The following is a 13,103-nucleotide window of genomic DNA, read 5'->3' as shown; positions in this document are numbered from 1 at the left end:
CATTTGTGTCACTTGAATTCTTGATAGTAACATAATTGAAAATATAGTCCCTGATCCAGAAGCTTATTAATTTTATGAAAGTAATAATTATGATAGCCATAAGTCCTCAAGTGTGCATTTAACACAAAATTTGTTGAACTGAAAAATTACAGTTCCATTTCTTATAAATTATTTATGACTCATTTTTACATATTAATTTTTGTTTTCTGAGATCTGACATCCTTTGTTCCTCTTTATTTTTCTTATTGTTTTATCCTCTACTTATCTCTAACCTCTTATGTTCACATGATACTGGCCAATCCCCTGAGTAGATAAATGAAATAAAGGCTCAATTTTCTGGGAATTTATATGCTAATAAAAATGGTACCTGTGAGGGCAAACATGTGAGAGAACATGCCCAGTGATGCAGTAATCTCCGCAGGCTAGAACTCTGAAGCCTCTTCAACCTTTACTGTGTATACTTCAGCCATTGAGGAATGAACTCAAGCCTTAGCTGGCCATTTTTTCAAAAGTGACACATACTATATGGAGAAAGTAAGAAAGAAAAATATTCATGTCCACCTACATTGACAGTAAAGTCTGAAATGAAGTAAAGTCTCTGATTATCATTCTAACTTTTGAAACGTTAGGCCATTACAGTTCTTTGGGAAATTAAAACTTAAACTAGTTGGTCCAATTCAGGAGCCATGACCTTTCCAGTCCTGAGTAGCAGGGGTGGCTCTGGGAAACCCATGTCTGACATCAGGAGGCCTGAGCAATGATCAGACAAGCATTTTTGGAAGGTGGTAAGAAAAGCTCAGGAAGAAGATGAACTCCTGGTGCTAGAGCTCAGAATAATCCTGGCCATTTTACAGGGAGGAGACTTTGTCTGAATAGCTAGCTCCAGGGGGCAAAAGTTGGACAAAGGAAATACAATTAGAAAGCAGATTTCATACCATCATTAAGAAACGTTTTCCGGGGGGCACTTGGGTGGCTCATTTGGTTAAATGATGGACTCTTGATTTCGGCTCAGGTCATGATCTCATGGTTTGTGAGTTTGAACCCTGCATTGGGCTCTGCACTGACAGTGTGGAGCCTGTGCTGACAGTGTGAGTGGGGGAGGGGTAGAGAGAGAGAGAGAGGGAGAGAGAGAGAGAATCCCAAGCAAGCTCCACATTCAGTGGGGAGCACCAGGAGGGCCTTCATCTCATGACCGTGAGTCTAGAATCCCAAATCAAGAGTCGGGTGCTTAACCAGCTGAGCCACCCAGGTGCCCCCAAATGGTAATTTTTTTTAAAAGTCTAATAGTGTCAGCTTCCTTTTTGAGTTGTGCTATCATATACCTGACACATCTGGAGGTACAAATAGAAATCAATAGCACAGCAGTTAGTAAGATGTTACTGAAACTTAACCCAATTTTCTGTTATTACATATAGTTTAGAGTTTTTCCTACTTCCTACTAATTTTTTTTTAGATTGCAGGTAAATATTTTCCTTAATCTAAAACTCTATTTTTCTTGAGAAATTGTCTTTTCAATTACACAAATTGGTGTGGTATCTTGAATAGTATATTTTAAAGCTAAGATATTCCATATATTATTTATCTTTAAAGAATTAAGTAAATTTTGTTTCTAAACCATCTTGCCTTCTAAAGGTATCTTTATATAACTTAGCATTCCCTCTTAATAAAGTGGTGATATGAAAAAGGACATGCTAATAAGATTAGTAATAAGATTAGGTAGGCTTTGTATGTACCCTAGACTTAATTTCTTTGACAATCAGATGCTGTTTGCTTTATCATTTGGAGGGCCAACATTCTCTTTAAGTCATGCTTAATTGCTTATCTGAAAATTAGCAAATTTAGCGTTCTTAGCATTTGTGCTATGTTTGATATTTCTAAAGTGTTAGCTGTGTTTCTTAGTAACTGCTATATTCTCTCATTTTAATGGCTACAGAGACAATATTGGATACTTTGCCTTGTAATTAAAGAAACATTGTTTCCTTATAATTATTGCAAGAATGCATAGATTTTAAGTTGTGCTAATTTGTCTTTTGTAGAGTATGCTGAATTTCTACATTGCAAAGGAAAAAAATTTACAGATTTTGATGAAGTTCGCCATGAGATTGAAGCAGAAACAGATCGAGTGACTGGAATGAATAAAGGCATTTCCTCCATACCCATTAATTTACGAGTCTATTCTCCACATGGTAAGTAAAATAACAAAATTCTAAATTTTTTTCCTCAAAAATCTTTGCATTAATTGACATACATTATTTGTGCAGAAGATGGTTTGTTCTCTCAAAAAGTACCGGGTTTCTAGGATAGTGTTTGGATACTACCATAAATGGTATGATTCAAAGAACTCACAGATTTATGGGAAAGCAGGAAATGACTTTTAAAAAGATAAGAATTGAGTAAGTCACTTAAAATTTTTTCTTTATTTTAAACTCTTAGACTTTCTAAGAGGTATGCGTGAAAACTTCTGTTTTTTAATATCTTCAGTTTTAGCAAGAATCTTAGAGGTACATGGATGGTACTGTAGTTGAGTCTTCTGCTATTGGATTTTCTTATAGTGCTATATATTTCTATTTATTCTCTTCCTGAGGCATCAACTCTGATTTTTTTCCAGACTATCAGAAGAAACTTATAAATTACATAACCAGTTCATGGCATATGATATGGAATAACCTCTATCCTGACTAAATTTTCAGTGGGGCAGATTTTCATGTTGGTGCCACCCCTGTCGTGTGCGGAGAACGATAGCCAGGCTGCTGCTGGAGTCACTGACTCAGGGGTAGTTTCCTGCCCTCCTGGTGGTACTCCATGAGTCTGGGCACATAGCCTGCACCATAACCTCATGGTACCACAAATGACTAACAGCTGTCCAGTAGGCTGAGCGGCTAACCCTCTCTAGATGATATATAATGCTTTTGAAGGGAAGGACAAATCTTACCCTAAGAATTTTTACACTATTTGAAGGCAATTGTATAAGACCGGCAGCCAGCGTATGCACTTATTGTTCAGTGTTTGAATTATAACACACTAGTTACAGATATGACAGCTCTCTCTTAGATATGCAAATCAGTGCCTTTCAAATTATGTTAAGATAATTATTTGGCATAGCACAATCATGTCACAAAAATAAAGAAAACTAACACAGCCATTTTGTATTCTGTACTTTCTATTCTACACACATGAGTTGGAGTTAACTCAACACACAGTATATAAAGCTGAGCTTGTTTTACTTCTACTGAAGAGACTGGTGATTTTTCATTATTGATATTTTTTAGCATTGAGGGTATATGTAAGACTCCTTTTTTTTCCACACAGTGTTAAATCTCACACTTATCGACCTACCTGGAATTACTAAAGTGCCCGTGGGAGATCAGCCACCAGATATTGAGTATCAGATCAGAGAAATGATTATGCAGTTCATCACGCGGGAGAACTGTCTCATTTTGGCTGTTACTCCAGCCAACACCGATCTTGCAAACTCAGATGCATTGAAGCTAGCTAAAGAAGTTGATCCTCAAGGTGAGTGTGTGGCTTTTAGGATGGAAAAGAATTAGTTTAACATGTCAAGAGTTTGGGTATATTTCAAGGTAACACAAATTCTCATAACTTAATTTCATTATTAATTTAATTAGCCATTATGAATATTGTTAGATTTTTTTAACTTAAGATGCTGAAAGAAAAATGACTAGGGGATATAGTCTAAACCTATGTAAATAAATGTAAGATTAAGTGAGATCCAAGAAAACAGATATTTCTAATCCTTATGAACTACTTATTTTAATTAAAAAGCAAATAAAATAAACTGCTGGTACAGAAATCAGATAGTCCCCTCAGTTATTGAAAGAGTTACCTGAATATACTCCCAGTGAAAACTCTTTCTGTTTCATGTATGTCTTGTTTCTTTAAAATAGGAAACCCTTTTAATGCATGTAAAATAGTTATATTTTTGAGAGAGAGGGAGAGAGAGAGATAGGGAGGGAGGGGCATAGAGAGAGGGGGCAGAGGATCTGAAGCAGACTCTGCACTGATGGCACAGAGCCCCATGTGGGGCTCGAACTCACAAACTGTGAGATCACAACCTGAGTCGAAGTCGGACACTTAATGGACTGAGCCACCCAGGTGTCCCTAATGCATGTAAAATATTATTTAGCTTATAATTACTTGAAATAAGCACATATTGTAAAAGCAGAGATTTATCTTATTTATGCTGATGTTTTGATTTTTTTCTTTTTGGGGGCTAAAAATAGTTTATCTTCAGAGACCCCAAAATGGGGCTGTGTGTGTGGTGTGTGTGTGTGTGTGTGTGTGTGTGTGTTTAAAGTCATTATGGAAGGGCACTCAATGATGTGTCTATTCAGTGTGGAGATACATGTTCCCCAATTCTAAGAATTATTTTTGATAACTAATTGCCCCTACTTTCTCTGTTCTCTTTATCTGGAATTCATATTATTAGTATGTTAGAACTCCTGGATTAACCTTATTTTAAAAAAAACCTCCTCTTTTATTCTTTGTCTCTATGTTCTACCATTTGCAAAATTTATTCAACTTTATCTTCAGCTCCTCTAATTAATTTTTCATTTCTGACATCATTTAAAGAAGTCCCAACAGCATTTTCTCATTTTGTGAATGTTATTTTTATTTTTTAAAATGGCATCATCCTCTTGGTTTTGCAAGTACACTATCTTCTCTAAAGATTTTAATGAGAGATCTTTTGAAGCTTTCCTTTTGTAATTTACAATGTCTCTGAGTCCATTTTTTTCTGGTCATTTTTCTTGGTCACTGTCTTTGATGTCACACCCTTTTTTCAAATGATTGGCGATCTTTTGCTGCTTGCTCAGATACAAGAGTAGAGCACTAATAAGCTGACAGAAATTCTGTATGTGTCTGCATGAGATTCATTGACTAATGGGCATTATCATAGGGTGACTCGGCTGGCCATTTTGTTGGGAGCCTTCCTCAGCTGCTATTAGATGCTACAAGTATTTCCACTTGAGCTGGTCTGATGTAAACCTAATGTCCAGTGTTCTCAGATGGAAGAGGAAGAATTGTTGTCATGGCGACATGGGGTGGTTCTCGCTGTTTAGCATGTAGACTCCTAATGAATCCTTCCGTTTTCATAATGGCATTCCTAAAGATCTTCCTCAGTCCACAGTCCCTCTATCCTCTTCTGAAAGTAAATCTTCAGTATTCTGCTGAGGTTAAGGAGGAGTAGCTATGTGGTTATGCAAGATGGGGGAAAGGGTCTGGAGGTCTAACAACATCGTATAGACATTTTCAGCAAATTCTTCCATTTTTAGCTCCTCTCGCACCCTGGGCTTGGTGCATTTAGTTTTTAAACCTTTCCAGAGTTCTTCATTAGTGATTGTTTTACTTCTTTGTGGCTTTCTTCAGCATCTCTGACATTGGTGCTTGCAACCAAGGAGGTGGAGGTTACAGGTGGCTAGATGGGGACCATCACCAGGGCTCTCCAAAATCAGTGGCGTGGGAAAGCCAGACTAAGGAGTGGGGCTGGGGTATAGTTATAAAAATGATGCTGTAACACCCCTGTCTCAGCAACCTTCTTGTCTCACAGAAGACAAAGCCATCGATATCTTATGGGAGCAGAGGTAGCAATTCTATCGGTGGATTCTAGCAAGTGCAGCACAATCACATTCCTAAAAAGTCCCCTCGAAGTTGAGATGAAACTTAATGGAGAGTACAAATGATATCCCCCAATCTCTGATTCTAGTTTTGTCAGTCTTTGGTTTTGTCTCCTTGGAGGTGGTTCTTTTCTCAGATCTATTCTCCTCACAGGCGGCAAGATGCTTGCAGTTGCCTCTGCCTTATATCCTCACAACTTCAAATATAGTAGAACAGCCAATTGGAGAATCTTTTGTTTTTACAAATTCTGAATTTTATGAGAAATATAAACTAAAAGAAAATTAAGTAATATGTCCTGTAAAGTGTCCTCAATTCTTGAGATTCATTTAACATATTCATGTTCTATTTAACTCCTTTTGTATTGAAGGGATTGTTATTTTTTTTAATGTTTATTTATTTTGATAGAGCATGCATGTGATCGGGGGGAGGAGCAGAGAGAGAAAGAATCCCAAGTAGGCTCCGTGCTGACAGCTGCCCCCAACACTGGACTCAACCTCATGACCTGACCTGAAAGCAAGAGTCAGACGCTTAATGGACTGAGCCACCCAGGCCCCACTGTGTAGAAAGGATTATTAATGGCAGTGACTATATCTCACTCCTCAGCCTCCTCAAAAGAAAATTCATTTATGACCCAAAGCAATAACTCTCATGTGATGGCATAACATTAGGTAGTAGCAATTAATATTGGTGGAGGGAATCATCAGTTTACCAGAAAGAAATCAGTCTTTACAATCTCACTGAGAGTATTAACAGCGTGTTGTTACAGCATAAGTAAAATACATCGAGTTTTAGTCATGGATTTGTAATAGTATGCTACAAATCTGTATCCAGAAGGTTAAATTTGAACTTTTTTTCTAATTTAGGCCTGGCTTATTTTATAAGCCTGTTATTAGGTGCTACTTAGAAATTGCCATCTGAATGTTCATGGACTTACCAAAATGAGCGTCATTTCTTATGGATCAGTAGAAGTCCTGCTTTGTCAAAGACAGACCTTCCTTATACCAGTTTTTCATATTCTATATGTGGTAGTTCTGAGGACAGATTTTTGTAAGTTTTGCAGATAATTGGAAGATAATTTTGCAAGTAATTAATAATTTTTCAGAAAAGAGAAAACATTCAGTGCTACTGTGTGCCATTTACTTGTCTGACTGATTCCTTCATGGTGATTGCTAAGAAGGACAAATTAATCCATTGCCTGAAGACTCTTAATAAGTATGATTCTTGCGTTAATTACTAAAAGTTCCTTGCTAGCCTCAAGGCTTATAATTTGCTTTCACATCTCTCTTTAAATTCCGTAACACTGTTACGCTCAGGAACCCTGAGAACTATCCAAAGGGTTTGCATGATGATCATGTCTCCCTCAGAGATCCATTTTGGTGTGTTGCTAACCTGTGGCTTTAACTGGTCCTGGACATCATTGAAGCTCCAAAGGAAGAGGGTTAATTCTTTCCCAAACCAATAGAGTTCAAATTCTATGTTTTCATTAGTGGTAGAAGAATTAATAGAGAAAGGAAGAAGCTGGAAAGGCCTTAGAATGTGGTGAATAGGGCTATGTTGTATTGGGATTGACAAATAGAGACTTCCATTTACTTTCTGTGCCTTTCTAGTCATTCTGTGAGTATTTTTTAAATATCTGACTCAGAGGTCTAGTTTTCCTTATAATTACCACTTTGGTAAAAAAGCAGTGACATGTGTTGTTTAGATATGTGTTGCTTAATTTCCACATGTTGGTAAAATTCCAAAATTTCCTTCTGTCATTGATTTATAATTTCATTTCATTTTGCTTAGAGAACTTACTTTGTAACATTTCATTCATTTAAAATTTGAGACTTGTTTTACGGTTTAACATGTGACCTGTCCTGGAGACTGTTCTATGTGCATTTGAGAAGAATGTGTATTCTGCCTTTGTTGGGTATAGTGTTCTATAGATACTTGTTAGGTCTATTTGGTTTATAGTACTACTCAAATACTGGTATTCTGTCTGGCTGTTCTAGTATTGAAATTGAGACATTAAGGTCTACCACTATTATTGATGAGTTATCTATTTCTCCCTTCAATTGTGTCAGCTTTTGCTTTATGTATTTTGAGACGCTGTTGTTAGGTGCATTTATACTTGTTATGTCTTCTTGATGGATTGGCCTTTTGATCATTACAAAATGTCTTTTTTTGTGTCCAGTAACAATTTTTGTCTCAAAACTTATGTTTGATGTTACTATAACCATTCCAACTCTCCTTTGGTTACTGTTTTCCAGGTATGTCTTTTTCCATCATTTACTTTCAACCTATATGTGTCTTTGAACATGAAATATGTCTCTTGTAGACAGCGTGTGGTTGGATCATTTTTTAAAACCCATTCTCCAATATTTGCCTTTTGACCAGAGTGTTAAATCCATTTCCATGTTATGTAATTACTGATAAGGCAGAATTTATATCTGTAGTTTGCTATTTGTTTCTGTATGTATTATGTCTTTTGTTTGTCTATTTCTTTATTAGGAGGAGAGAAATAATTTTTTGTTAAAAATATATTTCCTGCTGTACCATTTTAATTCCCTTGTCATTTAATATTTTTAAAGTTATTTTTTACAGGTTGCCATGGAATTATAATTAACATCTTAACTTCTAACAATATAGTTTATATCTAGTACAACTTAATTTCAACAGTCCACAAAAATTTCCTCCCATGTAGCTCCATTTCCTCCCTTTGTTATGTGCTGTAATCACTACCTATCAACACAGGCATATAACTATTTCTTTATGCAGCTGTCTTTTAAATCAGAAAGGAGAAAAAAGAGTTACAAACCAATAATAACACATTTATATTTTCTTTTACCTACATAGCTACTTTCACCAGTGTTCTTTATTTATTTGTGTGGATTTGAGTTACTGTCTAGTGCCCTTTCTTTTCATCCTGAAAGACTCCAGTTAGTATTTCTTTCTTTTTTTTTTTAATGTTTATTTTATTTTTGAGACAGAGAAAGACAGAGCACAAGTGGGGGGGGCAGAGAGAGAGGGAGACACAGAATCTGAAACAGGCTCCAGGCTATGAGCTGTCAGCACAGAGCCCGATGCAGGGCTCGAACCCACGAACTGTGAGATCATGACCTGAGCTGAAGTTGGTCACCCAACCGACTGAGCCACCCAGGCGCCCCCAGTTAGTATTTCTTATAGGGCAAGCCTCCTAGTGTGGGATTCTCAGTTTTTATTTATCTGGGAATGTCTTAGTTTATCCTTAATTTTTGAAGGAAAATTTTTAGTTAATAGTCTTCTCCCTCCCCCACTACTTTTTGAGTATGTCATCATCTCATTACCTTCTGACCTCTGTGGTTTTCTGATGAGAAATCAGCTGTTAATCTCATTCAAGACCCCCTTGAATATGATGGATCTTTTCTCCCTTGCTGCTTTCAAGATTTTCTCTTGGTTTTTGAGAGTTTGATTATGATATATGTAGGTGTGGATCTCCTTGGTTTTATCCTATTTGGAGTTTGTTGGGGTTTTGAGATGTGTAGATTAATGTTTTTCATCAAATTTGGGACATTCTCAGGCATTATTTTTTCAACTATTCTTTTCTTCTCCTCTCTGGCTCCCATGAAATGTATGTGAACATGCTTTATGTGTTTCACAGGTCTCTGAGGCTTTGTTCATTTCTTTTTTAAAACATTTTTTTTAATGTTTTATTTTTATTATTGAGATACAGAGAGACACAGAACGTGAGCAGGGGAGGGGTAGAGAGAGGGGAAACACAGAATGTGAAGCAGGCTCCAGGCTCTGAGCTGTCAGCACAGAGCCCAATGCTGGCTCGAACTCACAAACTGTGAGATCATGACCTGAGCTGAAGTTGGTTACCCAACCAACTGAGCCACCCAGGCGCCCCTCACTTATTTTCTTTATTATTGGTTCTTTTGTTTTTCTTTTCTGTTTCTTGGGTTGGAGGAATAATCCCGATTGACCTATCTTCAAGTTTGCTGATTCTTCTGCCTACTCAGATTTTCTGTTGAATCTGTCTAGGGAATTTTTTATTTTTATTATTTTAATTTTCACCTCCAGAATTTCTATTTAGTTCTTTTTAAAACTAATTCCATCTATTGATTGATATTCTGTATTGGGTATAACATTATGCTTGTACTTCTAAAAATTATGTAGATATGGCTTTTTTTAAGTTCTTTGAACATATTTAAAATAGCTGATTTAAAGTCCTTGGCTAGTAAGTTCAATGTCTGGGCTTCCTCAGAGATAGTTTCTATTGAATGCTTATTTTCCTGTGTATGGGCCATACTTTCTTTGCATATCTTGTAGTTTTTTCATTGAAAATAGGACATGTTAAGTAATATAATGTGGTAACACTCAAAAATCAGATTCCTCTCCTTTTCCAATGATTGTTTTTGTTGCCATTTGTTGTTGTTGCTGTTGGTATTTGTTTGCTTAGTAATTTTCCTGAACTAAATCTATAAAGTCTGTATTCTTTGTTGTATGTGGGCATTAGAGCCTTTGCTCAATTTTCTTATTAGTCAGCTAACAACTTGACAGAGATTTTCTTAAGTGTATAGGGCAAATAAGTCTCCCAGCATTTGGTGAAGGTCTTGGTGTGAATTTTGGAATATGCCTTCAATAGCAGGCAGTTTACAATTCTGCCTTAACTTTCACTTCCTGCTTGTGTAGAAGCTTAAGTTTAGCCAGAGTTTGGGGTCTTTTCAGATCTCTCCTGAGAATGCACAGCCCCAGGCATGCATGTAGCCTTCTAGATGCTAAATTGTACATATATACAAACCTCAATGATTCTTATCGCCACCTCATTCCCAGCTTTTCGTTTAAATTTTTTGGTCAGATTCTTCTGCCCCAACTCTTATTGCTGCTTAAAGTAGCTGTGATGTTAAATATTGCCACTGATTGTTTTTGACATGCTCCCTGGGTAAAAGGCTGTTGTGCTGAGTATACTCAGAGTCAGATCAAATAAAGAAAAGCTCTATAAATAGGTGTTTTTAGAGGATTGCTAGAGAGGTTAAATAATTACAGTTCACTGAAAATGTTATTTTTGGTGTATTCCAATCCTATTCTGTCCCCTCCAGTGGATTCTGGCTGCTAGTTTTCACTGTGATTTGGGGGGATTTTCATTTTCAAGACTACTGTAGAGCTAAGGAGAGGGGAATGGGAATTGGAAAAGTTCAAACACCACAAATCTTGCTGATCTTACTGAGATTCAGTCATTTTTGTTGAACAAATGCTCCTCAGTTTGTTACAAGCATTTCGTTAATTTGAGAGTTCTGAAAAGTTGATTTTGACAATTTTTTGCCAGTGTTTTTGTTGCTTTTATGGAGAAATAGCCTTCCCCCTTATTCCATTCCATTATTCTTCATTCTGATCTTATGTAACTTTAATAATTGGGAAATTGTCATATAAAAGACATTTGAATTGGGATGCTGAGGGCAATCTGTTTGTGACATCTGTTGTTACCCTGTTGGTCTTTAGGATTGATTTCACTGCCTATGCAAGTAGCCTATTTTCACCACTTCATCTTCAGCTTTCCTGAAGTTTTGCCCTTAGCTAATGAGGGTGGCCTATTTAGATAATAGAGGGCAATTCTTTATTCAAGGTACCTGAAATATAATCTTATCCACCGATGTACATAATTATATAGTTTTCTGAGAGATGGTCTAATTTAGGCAGTCATGATTTTGTACTAAATTAAGCCTCTTTGACATAGATAGGTCATTTTCAACTGGGCAGGAGTTGGGTATATTTGAATATATAGTTGGGAAGTTTATGTTTGCCTAATGATATTAAAAATAAAAGCTTTTATAAAATGAATATTACTATAATGCTGGGATGTATTTGTATATGTCTTATATTAAAACAAATGTAATGGTGAATTATTCTCCCTGTATATGTAGAATGTAACACATTTGTGACTAGAGAAAGCTCAAGCTTATCTTTTGTATCATTTGTGAAAAATATTTTTACTGACTAAATGAGGATTTTTAGTAAAACTTTAAGGGGATTGGCTATACTATTTACAAGGTCAAATTCCTAGTCATTAGAACTAAATAATGTTTTACATATAATTTTCCCTGTATCATTCATTGTCTTATTATTTTAAAGTGCTCTTACATACTCTTAGTTTCACCAGAATACTGGGAGGTTCATTTGTTGAGAGGTCCCATTTTGGGGTGAAGAAGTTTATGCAGATGTTGGTGATTTACACTATTGAATAACATGGCTGTGACCACATAGTGCACTTGTGGTAGCCCCTCCCTCCTCATCTAGAGGTAGCCCCTCTACCTCATTAGACCACTTCTCAATTAATTGTTTTATTCAGTGGTGTACATAAAAGAACACAGAGCTTGGAAGGCCTGTCACTTCCCAGCTGTATGTTCTTGAGCAAGTCGTTCAACTTCTTCGAGCCTTATTATCTCATCCAGAAAATAAAACGAAGTTATCATAAACCTTGGCTCAAAAAGTTGCTATAATAATTAAATAAGATAAATGTATCTGTAAAGATAACTCTAAGCTATTAACCAAATGCTAGAAATTATTTTCCTCTTGAAAAGATTCAAAGGACACGACTTTGTTATTTTATTGTACGTAATTTATAGGGATAAGAAACCTATAAAACAATCACTAGCCTTCTGTAACCCAAACTGCTGCCTGTACTAATATGAATTAATGAAGCTTGATAACACATAGAATTATAATAGAATTATTTTGAATATTTTAATATTGTAGCATAAAAATAAAAATAATTTCAGATTCATTTATAAATTGTTAGATTAACTGTAGGTGAAAGGAGATTTTAGCTGGGTCAGGTTGGAGCTGGGGTAGGGTGGAAGGAGGGGTCTTTACTTTGGCTTGATGGGTTTAAGGCACTGTGCCAGCTACCGCTCATAGATTTAGAGTAAGAGGGCAGACTAGGATTCTCAGCACAGTCTCACAATGATTCCTCTAATGAACACTTCCTCTAACTATTAGGAATTTCTTCTACTCAGCTACATTAAAAATTCAGTCACTGCCTTTGTTAGTTCACTAATTTCTTGTTCAACAGACATTTATAATTCATCTTTTGAGCTAGGTAAAGTGCTCATGGTCAGTAGTATATATTCTATATGCAGGACCACCTGGTAGGAAACTGGACTATATAGATGCTCAGTATATATTTCTTTTTTTTTAATGTTTATTTATTTATTTTGAGAGAGAGAGAGTGTGTGTGAGTGTGTGCAAGCAGGTGAGGAGTAGAGAGAGGGAGAGAGAGAATCCCAAGCAGGATCCATGCTGTCAGTGAAGATCCCAATGCGGGGCTTGAACTCATGAATCATAAGATCTTGATCTGAGCCAAAATCAAGAGCCAGACGCTTAACCAACTGAGCCACTCAGTCATATTTTTGATACATATATTAGCCCCTCAGTATGTATTTCTGATAATTTTTGTACTTTCCACTATTTAAAAAAAAACTACTTGTTTGCATGGCATCTTTTCTTAT

The 13,103-nt window shown here is 36.2% G+C and overlaps 1 protein-coding gene across 1 annotated transcript in view; it reads left to right on the top strand.

The window, feature by feature from the left end:
- Positions 1-13,103, top strand: part of DNM3 (dynamin 3) — a 575,248-nt gene that overhangs the window by 176,627 nt on the left and 385,518 nt on the right. The window contains exons 8-9 of the mRNA XM_027046371.2: positions 2,037-2,186; positions 3,310-3,513. Of these exons, the coding sequence (XP_026902172.1) occupies positions 2,037-2,186; positions 3,310-3,513 (354 nt within the window). The remainder of the gene's footprint in view (positions 1-2,036; positions 2,187-3,309; positions 3,514-13,103) is intronic.

The sequence above is a fragment of the Acinonyx jubatus genome, chromosome E4 (assembly GCF_027475565.1).
Source record: "Acinonyx jubatus isolate Ajub_Pintada_27869175 chromosome E4, VMU_Ajub_asm_v1.0, whole genome shotgun sequence".
NCBI classification, from domain to species: Eukaryota; Metazoa; Chordata; class Mammalia; order Carnivora; family Felidae; genus Acinonyx; species Acinonyx jubatus.
This window is presented reverse-complemented; position numbering and strand designations above follow the sequence as displayed.